Source organism: Oryx dammah, unplaced genomic scaffold (assembly GCF_014754425.2).
Source record: "Oryx dammah isolate SB20612 unplaced genomic scaffold, SCBI_Odam_1.1 HiC_scaffold_3, whole genome shotgun sequence".
Classification (NCBI taxonomy): Eukaryota; Metazoa; Chordata; class Mammalia; order Artiodactyla; family Bovidae; genus Oryx; species Oryx dammah.
This window is the reverse complement of record NW_024070187.1, coordinates 58,019,291-58,039,963: the sequence shown is the minus strand read 5'-3', so window position 1 is coordinate 58,039,963 and position 20,673 is coordinate 58,019,291. Positions and strand designations below refer to the sequence as shown.

The window sequence follows — 20,673 nt, the reverse complement described above, 5'->3', positions numbered from 1 at the left end:
TGCAATGAAATACGAATTTTGAACCTGTGGTTGATTCTTCGATTACAAGGTATAAGATAGAAATCCCAAACCATTCATTCCACAGTATTAATACCTGTTGCTGCTGCTGCTAAGTAACTTCAGTCGTGTCCACCTCTGTGTGACCCCATAGACAGCAGCCCACCAGGCTCCCCGGTCCCTGGGATTCTCCAGGCAAGAACACTGGAGTGGGTTGCCATTTCCTTCTCCAAGGCATGAAAGGGAAAAGTGAAAGTGAAGTCACTCAGTCGTGTCCTACTCTTAGCGACCCCATGGACTGCAGCCCACCAGGCTCCTCCATCCATGGGATTTTCCAGGCAAGAGTACTGGAGTGGGTTGCCATTGCCTTCTCCGTATTAATACCTAGCATGTACCTAATATTCTGTGTTAGGTGCTGGAAACATAAAACACATCAAACACAGTCTCTCCTTGTAAAGAACTCTCAGGCTAGTCGAGGGAGATGGAAAAATACCACATGAAAGAAGTGCTATGATTGAAGCAAACATGTCTTATTATGGGAGCCCTCAGGAGGGGCACTAACTCTGATGAGTTGAGAACTTAGCAGTGGAGACTGCCGAAGTTGAGTCTTGAAGGACATTAGATGGATAAAGCAGGGAGTTAGAAGGGCATTCTAGCTGGATAGAGCGCTAGCAGACTTAGGACGCACGCACAGAGGCTGCGTGGAGAGGAGGAAGTGAAGTGAAGTGAAGTCGCTCAGTCGTGTCCGACTCTTTGCGACCCTATGGGCTGTAGCCCACCAGGCTCCTCCATCCGTGGAATTTTCCAGGCAAGAGTACTGGAGTGGGTTGCCGTTGCCTTCTCGGTGGAGAGGAATGGTAGCATAAAATTAAGACCCTCTTGGGCTTCCGGGGTGGCTCAGACGGTAAAGGATTTGCCTGTGATAGGAAAGACCCGAGTTCCATCCCTTGGTCGGGAAGATCCCCTGGAGAAGGGAACAGCTACCCACTCCAGTATTCTTGCCTGGAGAATCCCATGGACAAAGGAGCCTGGTGAGCTTCAGTTCATGGGGTCCCAAAGAGTCAAGACACGACTGAGCGAGTTTCCCTGTCACAAAGCACTCCTAGTAGTGTGTTATTATGGAATGTAGGGTACTAGGGGTTAGCCTTACTGATGGGGACAGGAGTGTGGCCAGGAGGGAGGAAATGGAGGCTGGGGTTGTGTCTTGAAGATCTTTTGAAAACTTGTGACTTCATTCCTAAAATTTTGGAAAGCCACTAATGGATTTTATGCAAAGGAGTGACATGATGCTTGGTAGAAATGTCGTTGTACAAACAGAGATGACAATAGGTACCTGGGAAGGTTGTTGTAAAAATCATAGAAATATTTAAAGCTATGATTACAGTGTTTAGAGATGGTCAAGGCCAAAGAATGCACCCTCTTTCTGTCCAAATGTTAAAAACTCAAAGTGGAGCATCTATTAGTAGGTATCATTGTGGCAGATTTTTACCCGAGACTTAGCTTGCTCTAAGGTAATCCCCAGATATTCAATAAAGTGAAATCTAGATTCCAGGGCAGTCTCAGGACTGGCTAGACCATTCAGGTTTCCTGCAAACCAGAACATTTAAGACTGAGATGGTGTTTTCAACATCATCCTGGAACTAGAAAGGCTACAAAGAGCCACTGTGAAATCTTTTCAGTATCTGAGGACTGGGCAATAAAGTGGTCTATAAATGACTTATGAATTTAGTTTTATATTAGTTGTTTTTTTTAACTCGATAAATGTTCTTGGACAAAAAACTAAGCCTAAAGAAATGCTTCTTCTGGGTCACAAGTTGGCATAATAAGGGAGAAATACTTCATTGCAACATAAAATATCAAATGAATCTTTTCTATGTTAAAGGAAGGTGAGAGAGGGGGTAAATGAGAAAATCTAGTTCACCCTGGGCTGCCAAACTATTGCAGGATTTCTCTCTGGTGCTATAAGTCACTGGGTTATGCAGTAGATTTCACTTTCTGACTGATTGCAAGGGACCCCTCATGCTCCTTATGTAGGTCAGTGATTTAGAAACTTAAAGGGATAAAAGTAATTATTTGGAAAATAATTAAAATGTAATCCTTTTATTTTAAACAATAAAAATTATCTTACTATCTAATTTTATGTTAAAGACAGAGTTTATTTCAAATTAGAGGAAAATGAAAAATATCTGAAAATATAGCTTTGATAGAATAAGTTTGGAAACAGTATCTATTTGTTAATTAAAACTTTTTTTCTGTGTGTTTTTATCAGATAGTTTTTAGGGCTTTAAATTAACCACTGAAACATATTCATGAAAATTCTAATTGTTAACATTTTTCCGGGTAGGTGACCAAAAACTTTTTAACAATTTAGAATATTTTTATTTATAAAAAGGTTAAATAAGCATATATGTACATGTGTATATTTGCATAGAAAGCTTTATAAAGACTATATGATATACTACTAACAGTAGTTTCCTTGAGTTTGGGATTATCAGGTGCAGAGGGAGGGATAAATTTAACTTTTTCACTTTATATCTCAATTTACACGAGCATGTATTATTTTAATAATTTAAATAAATAAAAGAAATATTTTTCTAAAATATATATGCATAATCTTCATAGTTAATAGCTGTATGCTTTCTCCCCTTTGAGGTCTATTTGCCAAATCACAGTATACCCATACATTAATATCTGTTCTGTATACAAGTACAGTCAAAGATACATAAATGACCTTGAGATTGTAGTGCAATATGTTAACTGAACTGCAAGGGCAGGTGTGACTGAAACATAGTGCAATGCACATGTACAATAATCCAAAAAGTTCAAAAAGGAAAGAAGGGTTAACAGGTATTTTTGTATGTGAAAATTTAGACATGGAGTAATTTTATGTTCCTATACATTTTTCTGTTTCTATATATTTAACATTTGATTATTAAAACATCAAATTACTTCTCCTAGCACATTATGAAACCCTACTAGTAAAGCTTTTTTCATTTTCAAAATGTAGCAGGTGTCCAGAGTAATTTATTTTTCCAAGTAAACTATTTAGATTAAAAAGTGAAGCCTGATTCTAGAAATTAGCCTCAATATAAGACAAAACTTGAAAATTCCTAAAAGATTGCTCTTTTAAAAATATCCTTAATATAGATATTCTGTGTTTAATAATGTTGTAATTTATAAATTTCATGGTCACAGCAGCTCATTTTACTCTGTAACCTTGGGCAACTTATTTAATCTCACTAAGCTTCAGGTACCTCATCTTTAAAATGGCGATAATAAAGGACCTAGTTAATAAGGTTATTATGAGGATTAAATATGATAATACATATAATATGCTTAATGTCATTTGTGGTAAATAATAAGCTCTCAATAAATATTAGCTATTATTTTGCTTACATTTCACTATTCTTTTAATCATTTTAGCATTTCCCAACATAAACTCTAGGTTTTGAAATATACTCCTTTAAAACACTTAGTAGAACATTTTCTTTCCAGTTGTTATATTACTAGTTTAATTTTAACTCCTAGAACAAATAGTCTCATCTTTTCTGCCATGTAACACAAAATCAACTGTGGAATACATTTATTTCAATTCTTGCATTTAATATGTATTATCAATTAGTTAACATTTATCTACCTCATTATTGCTAAATATCACTAAGAATAGCAATATCAACAACAAATACATATTTGAAATGGTTATGCCTTAACATTAAGTTCTGAATTGGTTGCATATGGTCAGAAAAAGGGTTTCAACAATTAAATTTATGAAGGACTGGCTTTCCACAGAATGAAAGTAAACTCATATTCTCACTTTCTGATGTACAGCTGTAGATTTAAAAATAGTTAATTTAAAAAGTGCAATATTTAAGGAAAATAATTGGGTTAATACAGTAATAAAACATGCACTACCTTAAGTATGAAATCTGAGGACAGAACTTGTGAATTAGACTAAAATTAGTTGAGCTGATTTCAATAAAAAATTATTTAAATGAAACATACATTTTCATAGAGTTTCTTTTAAACTCCTGCTCTTTATATTCTGAAAGTATACTATGAAGTCAGCTGTACAGTACCTTGATCAGGTTGTGTCCCACGGTGTAGACAGCTGCTAAATTTCCCTTCTCTCCAGGAGCATGGATACCAGTCCCATACCCATGCCAAGCGACTAGATATGGGTTGTGAATTGTAATCCAATATTTGACACGGTCCCCAAACGTCTGGAAACAGTATGTGGCATAGTCATTGAAGAAATCAATTATGGTTTCATTTTTCCACCCCCCATATTTTTCCTGGAGAGCCAAAGGCAAATCCCAATGATATAAAGTAACTATAGGTTCAATGTTTCTAAGTACCAGAGCATTGAGAAGAGTGTTGTAATACTGGAGACCTTTTGCGTTGACAGCCGATACTACTCCACCTGGGAAAAGCCTTGGCCAGGAAATTGAAAACTGATAGAAAGAAACGCCTATAAAATCCAGGGCTGATAAGTCCTTTTCCAGAAAAATGTAACTGTCACTGGAACTATTCGTGCTGTTGACATTTTTAAGGTGTGTATGGATGAAGTGATCCCATATAGAAGGTCCTTTTCCGTCTGCCTTCCAATTTCCTTCCACTTGAAATGCTCCAGTCCCAACGCCCCAGAAAAAGTTTTTAGGAAAAGTGTCATAGAGAAACAGCTGACTTTCATTTACCGGACTGAGATTAGGATTTTTAGACCATATAGTTCTTCCGTCTCCAGAGAATCCAGTAACTGCTCGTAGGAGAATAAACGCTGACAGGATGACAGATCCTTGCAGTCCCCCGCTGGACATTGTTTTCCTATAGCGTATGTTTCTTTCATCGGTGCTGAAGAAAATCCATTCATTCCCTGGAGATCATGCTGCACAGCCTGGCTTCATTTGCCTCTAACTGCTAGACTGTCTTATCAACGCTTCAGTATAAAAGCTTGTGATTGTAAAGCTCTGTCAATGATTAGCTTGAACTGTGAGACTTAGGATGGGTCAGGGAGAGCAACGTAATTTGAGGGAGGTGGCCCTATTGCACTCACCAGCATGTTGCCTTCTCTCTTATTATTGGAAAAATTATATGGAAATGCATCAGTGACAAATAGTTCAAGTGTATAATTTATATATAAACAAGGAAGGAAATGCCATAGTTTCTTTGTCGACTTTCATAGTGATGAAAATCTTTTCTGGATGTTTTGGACATTATTGAGTAAAGTGTATACCTTTTCTATTTTTGTAGGCTTTGAGTGGTAATTTTATGTTTCACATTTCAGAACAAGCAATTTTATGGACAAATAAACAGCATTCCTATATGCCAATAATAAAGAATTAGAAAACATAAGATATTATACATCCATGAAAATTATAACACATTTAAGAATAATCTTAACTACTGTTTATTTTAAGAACATTTTAAAAATGTATTTATAAATTAAAAAATGAAGGAAGAAATATACAGCACTTTCTGGGTGGAAACATTGAATAATTTCCAACTTAATTTATACATTTAATGCACTTTTAACCAAAGTCCTCTGATCCCAAATTTTAGTTCAACAAAATTATTGTGGAAATTCACTTAAAGAATAAATACACAATAATTGCTAAAAAAAAAAAAACCTGAAAAAGAAAATAGTGATGCTGTGTACTACCTTCAGATATGAAAATATAAAATTTAAAGAGCATTGTCTGGAATAAGAATAAATAGAAATAAGTATTGTAGAGAACCTATAGCCTCCAAGTGACCTTGGTTATTTGGTCATTAGTTAAAATTTTAAAAATCTGAAGCATACTAGTGAGAGGCAGAATGGTTAATGGTTTGGCCTCTACAGTTAGACTGCCTGAGTTTAATGGTTGTGTGGCTGAGGACAAGGTTTTCAGCTTCCTGCACCTCAGTTTCTTTTCATGTACAATAAGGCATAATAATAGTATCGACTACCTGAATTATTGTGAGATAATACATGTAAAGCACTTTGAATAGACAGACACATAGTAAGTGCTCAATGAACATCACTCTTATTTCTATGTGAAAAGTGATTATTATTCAGAAAGTGGTGCAAGGATTTAGCATAGAAGACACTAAGTTCTGGCTCCTGCCTACATGTTTACCTTCATTTCTCACCCATTAACCACACGCAACCCTCTTCTCTGCAGCTGTAACAGCCTTTAATGAGCTCTGCACACATCCATTGCCCCTACCCCTGTGCCTTGGTCTGTGTGCTCTCTGCATAGATGTGCTCTCCCCACTTCAGTTAGCTCTGGTCTACCCATTCTGCAAAACTTCAGTACATCTTCTGGAAAGCCTTTCTGACTCCCCCATTGGATTTTATTTTTAAAAATTATTTTGTTTATTAATTTATTTTTGGCTGTGCTGGGTCTTTGCTGTTGCTTGGGGTTTTCTCTAGTAGTAGCGAGCAGGGACTGCTCTCCAGTTGCAGCGCACGGACTTCTCATTGGAGTAGCTTCTTTTGGTGTGGGGCACAGGCTGTCCAGTGCACAGGCTTCAGTAGCTGTGGCACACAGGCTTATTTGCTCTGCGGCATGTGGGATCTTCCCAGATCAGGGATTGAATCTGTACCCACCTGCATTGGCAGGTGGACTCGTCACATCCTTTTTTTTTTATTTATTTTTAAATTTAGATTTTAAGAAGGTTTTAGTTTATTGGCCCTGTCCTGAAAAAAATCTTCAGTCACTGCAGGTAAAATCACTCCATCTGCAGAACCTACTCCAGCTGTTGTCCAGGCTCCAGCTTGCTTTTTGCCAGTGTCACCATTGGCCTTACAGTCCTGACTTCATTCTGTGCCTGCATTCCTTTGGCTGTTTTCTTAAGGTATGCTTCTTTTCATACAGGCCACGTCTTGCAAGTCTGTGTCTGGGTTCATTTTTGGGGATGTAATCTAAGGAATTGTAAATCAACTGTCTTGTCACCATAAAATGGGTTCTTAATCCAAATACCAAGATGACATCTCATGCAGTTTTATACATTTTAGCTAGTTTTTCCTGACTTTCTGTCTTAGGCACTGCTGTGTCCCCAGGGTGAAGAACATTTGTTTCTACTGAGGCAGTAGTTTGGTCATGAACTTCCTGGTCCAGATGGTTACAGTGACATTCATGATGGAGGTTGATCCTCAGGCAGGTCAGGAGGAAAAATAGCCACTCTGATTTGATTTAAATGAATATTCTCTGTGTTCCCATGGCAGCCCATGTTTTCACTGTTACGACACTTAACATACACTACATTTATCTGTATCTTTTGTTTGACTGTAATCTCTGTCTTAAAAACAAGAGCATTACTGTTTGGTTCCCTATTGAATATCCGGGGCCTAAACTTGTGTTGAATGAAGGAATGTAGCAATGATATACTATGCATACCTCTATCATTGCACTTATCATATAATCCCAGAACTGTTTGTCTCTCTTACTAGACTGTAAGAATATCTATTTAAATTTTTATCTTATCAGAGTAAATGCTTAATCATTGTCTGTTAAATGAATGGAGTTGATGCAATTAGTTCCCTGTTTTAAAATTAAAATTTCCTAGGTCTATTGAGACCAAATTGACATATAGGGCTTCCCATATGGCGCAGTGGTAAAGAATCCACCTGCCAATGCAAGAGATGCAGGAGATGCAGGTTTGATCCCTGGACGGGGAAGATCCCTTGGAGTAAGAAATGGCAACCCACTCCAGTATTCTTGCCTGGGAAATTCCATGGACAGAGGAGCCTGGGGGGATACAGTTCAAAGTGTTGCAAAGAGTCAGGTATGAATGAGCAACTGACCACATACGCACACAATTGATATATAACATTGTTTTAGTTTAAGGTGTACCAATAATGATTTGATATATATATATTATGAAATGATTACTAAAATTTTTAAATGTAATAATTCAGAACCTCATAAATATATTTATTTCAAAAATATACAGCCACAGAAATTTAAGATGGTAAATTTTATGTTATGTGTATTCTACCACAGTAAAAAATATGTATACATAGGGAATTTCCTGGCAGTCCAGCGGTTAGGACTCTGCACTTTCATTGCTGAGGGCTCAGGTTCAATCCTTGGTCGTGGAACTAAGATCCCATAAGCCACATGGTGCCACAGAAATCTAGAAGGAAACAGAAGTAAAAATGAAATTATATAAATTTATGGTTTATAGGATGATATATATATTTGAGCATACATAATTTGTAATTAAAATATTTGAAAAAATAAAAAATTGAAAAGCTAATAACAAACTTGAAAAATGAGCAAATCTAGAAAGGTAATGGCCAACTTTTTATTATATAAGTAATTCATTGCAACTCAATAAGAAAAATAAATAAATGGGTAAACTACATGAGTAAAAAAATATACAAGAGAGGAAATTATAACTGTGTAGCTAATGAAAAAATTTTAATGACTGGTAATTAAAAGCACTTACAAAAATTGCTATACAACATTTTCTTTTATAAAATTATCAAAAATATATGTAAGTAATAAAAATCAACATTAATGAGGTTGTAAGACATTGCTGATTAGAATATAAATTTGCACAATACTCATGGAAAACAATTTTTAATATATCATGAATCTTAGATTTTATTCTATCTTTTAATCCAGTGATCTCTGATGTATAATAAATTAATTAAAAATATATAAAGTGCTGTGTGTGCAAATATTTTTATAACAGCATTATTTATGACAGAGGGAAATTAGAAATAATTTAAAGATTCATTCATAGGGGAATAATTACCTAAAGCATGAAATGTCCATTTGATGAGATGTTTATTATTAACATTTTCAAAGAATATGTAGTAAAATTAAAATATTAAAGATAAAAAAACTGAAAAAAATTCAGACAATAAAATGAATAATCAGTATGATTATAATGATGTAATAAAAACTATAACCAATACTTAAAATTATAAGAAAATACCCACATTTTTGGCTTCCCTGGTTCATTGGTCATAAATCTGCACATGGGTTTGATCTTTGGATCAGAAAGATCTTCTGAAGAAGGAAGTGGCAACCCATTCTGGTATTCTTGCCTGGGAAATCCCATGGACAGAGAAGCGTGGTGGGCTGCAGTCCATGGGGTCGCAAGAGTCGGACATGACTTAGCAACTAAACAACAATAACAACAACCACCCACATTTTTTACCATATTGCATTCGGTAATATATCATATCACGTCACACCATTTCTTGGTATTTCCCCAAATGAATTAAAAATTTATGTCCCCACAAAAACATGCACATAAAAGAGGTTAAAGCGTCTGCCTCCAATGTGGGAGACCCGGGTTCGATCCCTGGGTCGGGAAGATCCCCTGGAGAAGGAAATGGCAATCCACTCTAGTATTCTTGCCTGGAGAATCCCATGGACGGAGAAGCCTAGTAGGTTACAGCCCACGGGGTCACAAGGAGTCGGACACGACTGAGCGACTTCACCTTACCTTAAATGTTTATAGAAGCTTTATCCATAATTGCCCAAAATTGAAAGCAATGTCATTCAATAGGTGAATGGGTAAACAAAGCTGTGGTAAATGGAATATTATTCAGTGATAGGAAATGAGCTATCAAGCGAGGAAAAGACATAGAGGAGCCTTAAATGCAATTACTAAGTGAAAGGAATGAATCTGAAATGGCTACATACAGTATGATTCAAACTATATGATAAGCTGTAAAAAGACTATTGGTTGCCAGGTACTGGGGAGAGGAAAGCATGAATAGGTGGATTGCAGGGGATTTTTAGGGCGGTGAAATAAATATTCTGTAGGCTCCTGTAATGTTGAGCCCATTAATCAAAACCTATAGAATTTACAACATAAACAGTGAATCTTAATATAAACTATAAACTTTAGTTAGTAATAATATATCAATATTAGATTATCAATTATAATAAATATACCACACTAAAGCAAGATGTTAAATATAGGAAAAATGTGGGGGAAGGGAGTGAAGGAATTTATGGAAACTTTGTAACTATAATTGCTCATGAAAAAGTATTAATTAAAAAATAGTTTGTTAACAAAGACTAGATTTTGAAATGTATACTGAGCATTTTTTAAGTTAATTTGTTAAATTAACTATAGTTGATTTCCAATATTGTGTTAGTTTTAGGTATACAACTTCAGATTCTTTTCATTACAGATTATTAGAATATATTGAATATAGTTTCTTGTGCTAAAATGTAAATCTTTGTTGTTTATCTATTTTATATATAGTGATATACAGTGGTATGTGTCCCACCCCTGTTCCCTTTGGTAACCATAGGTTTGTTTTCTATGTCTCTGAGTCTCTTTCCGTTTTGTAAATAAGCTTGTTGTGTCATATTTTAGATTCTACAAATAAGTGATAGCATATGGTATTTGTTTTTCTGACTTACTTTACTTAGCATGATGATCTCTAGATCCTCCTGTGTTCCTGCAAATGGTAATATTTCATTCCTTTTTATGGCTGAGTAATATTCCACTATATTACTCATTCAATTCAGTTCAGTTGCTCAGTCGTGCCAACTCTTTGTGGCCCCACTGACTGCAGCACATCAGGCTTCCCTGTCCATCACCAGCTCCCAGAGCTTGCTCAAACTCATGTCTATTGAGTCAGTGATGCCATCCAACCATCTCATCCTCTATCATCCCCTTCTCTTCCTGCCTTCAATCTTTCCCAGCATCAGGGTCTTTTCCAATGAGTCAGTTCTTCACATCAGGTGGCTGAAGTATTGGAGCTTCAGCATCAGTCCTGATGAATATTCAGGACTGATTTTCTTTAGGATGGACTGATTTGATCTCCTTGCAGTCCAAGGGACTCTCAAGAGTCTTCTCCAACACCACAGTTCAAAAGCATCAGTTCTTCAGTGCTCAGCTTTCTTTATGGTCCAACTCTCACATCCATACATGACAACTGGAAAAAAGAATAGACTAGATGGACCTTTGTTGGTAAAGTAATGTCTCTGCCTTTTAATATGCTATCTAGGTTGGTCATAGCTTTTCTTCCAAGGAGTAAGCGTCTTTTAATTTCATGGCTGCAGTCACAAACTGAAGTGATTTTGGAGCTCAAGAAAGTAAAGTCTTTTACTGTTTCCATTTTTTCCCCATCTATTTGCCATGAAGTGATGGGACTGGATGCCATGATCTTTGTTTTTTGAATGTTGAGTTTTAAGCCAGCTTTTTCACTCTCCTCTTTCACTTTCATATTACTCATATATATATATATATATATATATACACACACATCCACCCACCCCACATCTTTTTTATCCATTTATACATTTATCTGTTGATGGGCACTTAGGTTGCTTCCATGTCTTGGCATTTTTAAAGAATAAAAGAGAAAAATAGATGAAGAAATTTTATGATGACAATGACTCAATACTGAAACAAAAATTTCCAAATATTTACAAAAATAGATTATGAATTTATGAAGTATTTTTCATGTCTTAGTGAATCAAGACTAGGAGCTTCTTTTTTTGTAAACAACTATCAAATATTTTTTGAATATTTTACTCATAAAAGGATCCATCTTAGGTCCTAGGAGAGGACTATATACATCCCTGCCCTCAAAGAGTTTACAGTTTAGTCAAGGAAAAAAAGAATAAAAAACATAAAATGTCTGAGAATTTAGATAGTGTCTGCCAAGTACCAGGTGAGTGGGGCAGATCTATACACTCTAGGAATTCTACATTCAAAGCACCACTTCATAATGCTTTGTACAAATGACAGAATTTTATAGTTGAATGGGTCTTTAGAGATCATCTGGGTCAACCCTTTATTTTATGGATGAGGGCTTTGAGACCAAGATATTAGAAGCCAGAATTCATCATTTAATCATTCACCTATTTTCATTCAACAAATCTTTATTGAGTATCTCCTATGGCCAAGCACTTTGTTGGAGGTTGGAATTTAAAACTGAAGATGTCACAGTTTTCACTGATTCAATTCACAGATTCAAATCTCATAGAAACACATCTGTGCTCACTCAGTTGTGTCTGACTCTTTGCAGTCCCATGGACTATAGCCCGCCAGGCTCCTCTGTCCATGGAATTTTCCAGGCAAGAATACTTGAATGGTGTGCCATTTCCTACTCCAAGGGATCATCCTGACCCAGGGATGGAATCCACATGTCTTGCATCTCCTGAATCGGCAGGTGGCTTCTTCACCACTAGCGCCACCTGGGAAGCATAGAAGCACATAGGAGTCGTATATAATCCAGCATTGTGAGTCTGTGTGTGTGTGTACATGTGTATGTATGTAAGTGGAAGGCTGAGTGGAGATGTCTGAAAACTCTTACTTTTTTCTTAAAAAATGAAGAATGAATGACAAGATTTAGCCAGAAGGAGGAGGGGAGAAGGGAGAAAAGCTATCCCATGTAGATGGAGGAGCATATTTAAAGTCCCAGGAATGGAAACGTTTGGCAAGTTGTTTAGGACACCCGGGTCCTAAGAGTTAGAGGGAAATGGCAAGAAATGATTTGCAGAGATTGGCAGGGACTAGGTAATGAAGAAGTTCATGACCCATGTTGCTGGAATTTGGCCTTTACCTTGAAAGAAATAGGCAGCCATTGAAAATATTTTAAGCAAGTATGTAAGGTAGGGTAATACTGTATAGACAGACCCAGAAATACAAAGTTAAGGCCCACACAGAAGGTCATCTGCCACACATTTGTCTGAAGGAGTTCCAAGTTGTCAGGTGGCTCTTTACAGTGATTCAGAGATCCAGACTGCTTATGTGTGTGGTCAGTTGCCCCTAAGGCCTCGCAGGGGCCTCACCCACTGCACTCAGTTGGTGAAAGTGGAAACCTGACAAGCTTTGGCCTGGAAGTGATGTACATAGTTTCTAATACATTGCAGTGGAGAAAACTAGTCCTGTGGCCACTTCTAGAGGCAGGGTGAACTGGGCAATATTCTCTGGTGCTCTTGCGTGCTCAGTCACGTCGACTCTTTGTGACCCCATGCACTGTAGCCCGCAGGCTCCTCTGTCCATGGAATTTTCCAGACAAAAGTACTGGAGTGGGTTGTCATTTCCTACTTCAGGGTATCTTCCCAACCCAGAACCGAACCTGTGTCTCTTGCATCTCCAGCACTGGCAGGCAGATTCTTTACCTCTCCACCACTTTTGTCCCTACTCTACTCTCTACTCAATGCTGTGGATTGGAGAGCACACGTTTTGGTATTTAGCCAGCATCCTCTGCCACAGGGAGGGCCCTGATCAGATCTTCACTCTAGGAGAATCACTCTGGCAGGAAGTGGGTAATACTGGAGGCAAGGAGATTGGTTAAAAGGCTCGTCTATTAATCTGACAAATGATCTGGCTTGAACAAAACATAGTATGTAGCAGGGTAAGATGGAGAGAAAGAGAAGAGTTAAAGAACTAGTTAGAAGATAATACCAACAGTCTTTGATAATCAATTAGATATTGAGCGTTTAGAAGAGAAGGGAGGGAGAAGGGGCGGGGAAAAAAAAAAAAAAAGAAGAGAAGGGAGCCAGTGGTGACCCAGGTTTCTGACTTGGGCAACTGGTTAAAAGTGAGAACACAGGACTTTGAAGAGAAGATGGTATTCTTAACATTTTGAGTTTGAGGTATGAGATATCTGGTGTGCAGTTAGCTATTTGAGACTAAAGTTTGAGGAAAGATCTTTTTCTGAAAGTATAAATGTGGGCCCTATCAGTGTGTAAACAGTGGTTGAAACTTTAGAAATAAATGGAGATGTATCACACAAGAAGTGAAGAAGTAGTTTTTTGCAAATATTTAAAACATTTTTCTTGTGATAAAATATACATGGGATTTACCATTGAAATGTTTTTTAGGTGTACGGTTCAGTGGCATTAAGTACATTCACATTGTTGTGCCACCATCACCATCCATCTCCAGACATCTTTCATCTCCCCAAACTGAAACTCTGTACCCATTAAACAATGACTCCTCATTTCCCCCTTTCCTCAGCCCCTAGCAATCACCAACCTACTTTCTGCATGTATATGAATTTGACTTCTCCAGGTACTTCATATAAATAAAATAATACAATGCTTATTCTTTTGTGTTTGACTTATCTCACTTAGCATTATATTTTCATAATGGTTCATCCACTTGTAGCATGTGAGGTGAGGTGAAGTCGCTCAGTCGTGTCCAACTCTTTGCGGCCCCGTGGACTGTAACCTACTAGGCTTCTCTGTCCATGGGATTCTCCAGGCAAGAATACTGGAGTGGATTGCCATTTCCTTCTCCAGGGGATCTTCCCGACCCAGGGATCGAACCCGGGTCTCCCGCATTGGAGGCAGATGCTTTAACCTCTGAGCCACCAGGGAAGCCCCTGAAAGTGTTAGTGGGTCAGTCATGTCTGACTCTTTGTGATCCCATAGACTATAGCCCACCAGGCTCCTCTGTCCATGGAATTCTCCAGGCAAGAATATTGGAGTGGGTTGCCATTGCCTTCTCCAGGAGATCTTCCTAGCCCAGGGATTGAACCTGCATCTCCTGAGTTGGCAGGCAGATTCTTTACCATTAGCACCACCTGGGCAGCATGTGTTGGAACTTAATTCCCTTCTGAAAGTGAAAGTGAAAGTCGCTCAGTCGTGTCCAACTCTTTGTGATCCCGTGGGCTGTCCATGAAATTCTCCAGGCCAGAATAATGGAGTGGGTAGCCTTTCCCTTCTCCAGGGGATCTTCCCAACCCAGGGATTCAACCCAGGTCTCCTGCATTGCAGGCAGATTCTTTACCAGCTGAGCCACAAAGGAAGCCCAAGAACACAGGAGTGGGTAGCCTACCCCTTCTCCAGGGGATCTTCCCAACCTAGGAATCAAACCAGGGTCTCCCGCATTGCAGGCAGATTCTTTACCAACTGAGCTATCAGGGAAGCCCTAATTCCCTTCTGAGGTCGAATAATATTCCATTGCATGGCTATATCACATTTTATCCATTCATTCATTGATGAACATTGGGTTGTTTCTACCTTTTGGCTGTTGTGAATAATACCACTAAGAACAGCATTATTCCCCTGGTGGCCCAGTGGCTAAGACTCTGGGCTTCCAATGCTGGGGGCCTGGGTTCAATTCCTGGTTGGGGAACTGAATCCCACATGCCACAGCAAATAATTTGCATGCTGCAACCAAAAAGATCCCGTATGCTGCAACTAAGACCCAGCAAGCTAAATAAATAGATATTTAAATTAAATAAATAAATGTATTAGAGTCCCTGCTTTCAATTCCTTGGAGTATACACACAAAAGTAGAACTGCTGGATCACATGGCCCTTCTATGTTAAATTTTTTGAGGGATTTCCATACTGTTTGCCACAGTCTCAATTTTTGCTGCATATGAAACTCACCTCTTGAGTTTTAAAAAATATATGTGCTCAGTCTCCATCCCCTGGAGACTGATTCAGTATATCTGAATAGATACCTGACTTCTGTTTCTTTTTAGAATTCATATTCTTTAAGATACTAGAAACAAATGAATAAAGTTGGTTTTAAAAGAGTAAGAATAAAAGAATATGGAGCAAAAAGTTGAAGTCCTCACTGTTAATATTTGGAGTATATCCTTACACACACACACACGAGCCTGGCAAGCTACAGTCCATAGGTCACAAAGAGTCGGACACAACTGAAGTGGCTTAGCATGAATGCATGCTAATTATATATAAAGCATTAAATCCCTTGCCTGATATATGTGTTGCAAATACTTTCTCCCAACAATTTCTCTCTTAACTCTTTTAAAAAACAGCTTTATTGAGATATAATCCCCATACCATGCAATCATCCACTAAAGATATACAGTTCGATAGTTTTTAGTGTATTCAGAGTTGGGCAACCATCTCCACAATCAATTTCAGAATATTACTGAACTCTGCTTTAATATATTTACATGTGAAAATGGTTTTCACTTTCTGTAATCAAATTATTAATTTCCTTTTGGGTTTCTGGGCTAGGGGCAGTCTCCAGTCCAAAATTGTAAAGGTATTCTCATATATTTTTAGTACTTTTGTAGTTTTGCTTTTCATGTATGATTTTCTTAAAATTAATTTTTATTTTATAAACTGACTCATTTGAAAAAGCCATGATACTGGGAAAGATTGAAGGAGGAGAAGGGGATGACAGAGGATGAGATGGTTGGATGGCATCATCGACTCAATGGACATAAGTTTGAGTAAACTCTGGGAGTTGGTGAAAGGGAGGCCTGGCGTGCTGCAGTCCATGGGGTCACAAAGAGTCAGACATGACTGAGCGACTGAACTGAACTGAACTACTCCCCTGTCTCCTCCCCTACTTTCAACTCTGTAGCTGTTCTAGAATTTGTATATTTCCACATTTGAACCTTGCATAATAGTCAGGTACGGTTGTTATCCTTCAGTTCATTAATTTTAGACTATTGATACCCTTCCACGGTAGATAAAGATTTTGGTTTCTTATGTCACCATTTTTTGTTGGTTAAAAAATTTTACTTTTTTTGGTTAAATTGATATATTATTTTTTACACAAATATTATTCATTGCTGAGTATCGTAGTATACTATGATTATGTTCTCTCTCTTCCTTTTTGTTTTTCTTACAGTTTAATAATGGCTTTGTTTTTCACTTGCTTAGTTGTCTGTAGCTATTGTCAAATTCCCACACCTACCAATAGCTCTTAGTACGAGGTCGATCTCTATTATTAGTTTCAATCTTTTTTCTCAGATTACTCCTCCTTGCAGACCTTTGTTCCCCTCCATCTGCTGATGCTCTGGGCCTGTTCCTTTCTGCCTATTTGTCATTTTGGGACTTCTCTTTGCTGACAACTTAGGAATTCCTTTACCTTTTCATGGTTTCAGTTCCATTATATGAATCTCGTTCTTTCATTTTTCCTGGTTTATTCCCTCCTGTCATGGAGTGAATGCCCCAGTAGCTTTGTTCAGAGGGCACAGTGATGACAGCCCTTGATCTGCCTGTCTCCTGGGTGACAACTTCTACAGTCCAGACTGCATGTCCTCGCACTACACCTGGGGCACAGCTGCCACCTGGGGGCTCCTCTCTCTTTTTTTTTTCAGTGCAAATGGTAGGATGCCATCAGTTAAGACACAGATTTATGAGGGAAGATCAGGAGTTTAGTTTTGGACAGATTAACTTTGATATATCTATTAGTGGAGACGTGAAGTTGGAAAATGGAGATAGAAGTCTGAAGTTTATAGGAAAATTCAGCAGCTGATAGAAAATTGGAAATGTCAGTATTCATGTAGTATGTTAGGCTATGAGATTGGATAAAATTACCAGGCAGTGAGCACAGAAGCAAGCCCTAGAGCAATCAAATATTAAAAGGAAAGGAGAATTAGGAGCAAGGAACATAAGAATCTGAGGAGTAGCTGTTGAGGAAGAAAGAAAACCAGGAGACCAGATGTCCTTGAAACCAAGTAAAGGAAGTGTTTCATCAAGAAATTATTCTCATGAAGAAATGCTTTGCTGAAATCATAGAGATTTAAGATATAAGGTTATCAATAATTTATTAATTATACTCTCAAGTGTTTTTTTAAATAGAGGATGCTTCTTAAAAATTTTATTAAGCTTCATAGCCATGTTACCTGGACATGTATACAAATACTTGGACATAAATACAAATTTTCTGATTTCTTTGCTGTGGCTATTTCTTTCATCCCAAGTCTAAAGACATCTCAGACTTAACATGTTCAAAAAACAAATTCTTGTTTCCTATCTTCGACAGTCCTGTGTGTTTCACGGTACAACTATCCACTTTAGGGTCTTCTTTTATTAATATAAAAAAGTTATAGGAAAGTGGCTAAAAGAGTACAGAGAGTTCACACACATCTTTCATTCAGTTCTGCTTCATGTTAACTTACATAATCACTTGCAATGATCAAAACAGGGATACTGTGCTATGCTACTATTTACTAAAGTACCTACCTTATTAAAATTTAGCCTATTTCCTTCTAATCTCCTTTTTGCCCATTATTCCACATTGCATTTATTTACTGTGTAATTTTAGTCCTCTCCAGTCTGTGACAGTTTCTCCATCTTTCCTTGTCTTTCATGACCTTGAAAGACTGTTGCTGAATCCTGGTTAATTTATAGAAGGTCTTTCAGTTTGGGTCTGTTTGATATTTTCTCATGATCAGATTTAGATTATGCACACAAGTAGAAGGTTAAAGAGGTGAAATTCAGCTTTTGTAATGGGTTTCAACATATGGTAATGTTCAGTCCAGTTCAGTCCAGTCGCTCAGTCATGTCCGACTCTTTGCGACCCCATGAATCGCAGCACACCAGGCCTCCCTGTCCATCACCAACTCCTGGAGTTCACTCAGACTCACGTCCATCAAGTCAGTGATGCCATCCAGCCATCTCATCCTCTGTTGTCCCCTTCTCCTCCTGCCCCCAATCCCTCCCAGCATCAGAGGCTTTTCCAATGACTCAACTCTTCGCATGAGGTGGCCAGAGTACTGGACTTTCAGCTTTAGCATCATTCCTTCCAAAGAAATCCTAGGGTTGATCTCCTTCAGAATGGACTGGTTGGATCTCCTTGCAGTCCAAGGGACTCTCAAGAGTCTTCTCCAACACCACAGTTCAAAAGCATCAATTCTTCGGCACTCAGCTTTCTTCACAGTCCAACTCTCATATCCATACATGACCACAGGAAAAACCATAGCCTTGACTAGACGGACCTTAGTTGGCAAAGTAATGTCTCTGCTTTAGGTTTTGAAAATAATATTTTTAGATCAAGCTGAACATCTCAAAAATGTCTAGGAAATCCCAGGTGTTAGAGATATGCTATGTAGTGCTAATTCCAGAGCTAATGATAATATTTATATAAAGATCAAATCAGGTATAATATTTAGAAACATAGAGTACAAACCACTTGACTTTCTCTTAAAGCAAAGTTAACTCTATAGGAACTAGCAGTTTAAATAGATATCTTAAAATTATTGTTTATATCCTTTCTGTGGCAATGAATCAGACTTCATCTGACTAAGATTTTGCTGTATATTTTATGAAAGATGTGAATTTATTGGAATTCCTTTTTCATATGTCTTTTCTATTCAGCTTGTGTTCATTTACAAGATATTTTTCACCCTCTAATACACACTACTCTGTATAAACAGTGAGTACATTCAATTCTACTTAAATTGCACATTGAGAAAGATGACCTGTGAGACTTCCATGGAAGTTCAAAAATATTTTCATTGCAAACTTTGTTGAAATATGCACAATTCAGGGTGTATCTTATCATAGAAACTCAGATTCTGAAGAGTCTTAAACTTCTATAATATCCAAGTATGTGATCATTCTTTAGTGTGCGTGTGGGCATGCTAAGTCACTTCAGTCGTGTCTGACTCTTTGCAACACTAGGATCGTAGCCCACCAGAGATTCTCCAGGCAAGAATACTGGAGTGGGTTCCATGCCCTCCTCCAGGGGATCTTCCCAACCCAAGGACTGAACCTGCATCTCTTAAGTTTCCTGCGTTGGTAGGCAGGTTCTTTACCAGTAGCACCACCTGGGAACCCCTATACCTGGTAATTTCCTTTATTTGTTGTATGATTATTATATATCCTCACATTATTCCGATGAAACAACAAAAGTTCTAGAACTACTTTGATTTGTAGGACTTGGAGAATGAAAGACTATCTTAATTGTAAAATCTACTCTCACTACAAAATATGGTTCACATTCCTGTTGTTCTGTCTATAAGCAACTTTAACATTGCCAATGCATATTTTATTTATTTATTTTTTGCCCCTATTTATTTTTTGCCCCACGTGGCATGCAGGATCTTAGTTCCCCCACTAGGGATCAAACCGGTGCCTGCTACAGTGAAAGCATGGAGTCTTAACAACTGGACCTCCAGGGAAGTCCTGCAGATGAATATTTTAGGGATTTAATTCATAATTTGAGATACATTTAATTTATATAATCAAATATGTATGCCAGAAGTAAAGTTATATGCTTTTTGTTAAATTTACTATTTTAAATGCAACTTTCTGCTAACCTAAGGGAAGATACTGATTTATTAATGGAACAAACTTTTTTTATTATTTGTAAGATATTATCAGGCAAGTTTATATAAATTTAGATTACTCAAGCATAATCACATTAAGAAGATATCATCCAAGAATTAAGATAAATGACCTAGTTACTACCTAATTTCCTAAGTTAGAATATGTCCACTTTAATGGTGACAGATTATGACTTAATGATTATGTTCATAAATGGATTATAAGGTCAACATCACCGTTCTGGATCTCTGCAGGCATCACAAACATAGAAAAGGACAAGCTGCCTATCGGACGGCTTTCTACAAGGAAAATGTTCCAATAAATCCTAGCAAAGCAGGACGTGCTAATATTTATCCAGAGGGCAGAAAGTCACATTTGTTGTTGCACAGTGAAAACTTGATTGATTTCTGCTGACTTATAAATGTCTAAGTGAAAGACAATGTAACTATTGTGCTCTTCAAAAGTATTTCAGAGTGGCTTTAAAAATTATATCTTACTACACAGATGAGTTAACTAAGACACAGACATTAACACTAAGAATTTAGATTGCCTTTGCAATTGTTTTTCACTTATGTATGGCAGTAGATAGGAAGATTATAAAGGTTGACCAAAATTCAAGTTATGCACTTCCTAACTAATACATAGCTTTTAAGTCATTTTCAAGAGGGCAATGGAGGTTTCCCAGGTGGTGGCAGTGGTAAAGAATCTTCCTGCCAATG

General features: G+C 37.5%; 1 protein-coding gene across 1 annotated transcript in view; it reads right to left on the bottom strand.

The window, feature by feature from the left end:
- KLB (klotho beta) overlaps positions 1-5,003 on the bottom strand; it is a 32,036-nt gene extending 27,033 nt beyond the window's left edge. Inside the window, exon 1 of the mRNA XM_040238037.1 lies at positions 4,074-5,003. Coding sequence (XP_040093971.1) covers positions 4,074-4,811 — 738 coding nt within the window. The 5' untranslated portion in view covers positions 4,812-5,003. The remainder of the gene's footprint in view (positions 1-4,073) is intronic.
- Between the last annotated feature and the right edge of the window lie 15,670 nt (positions 5,004-20,673).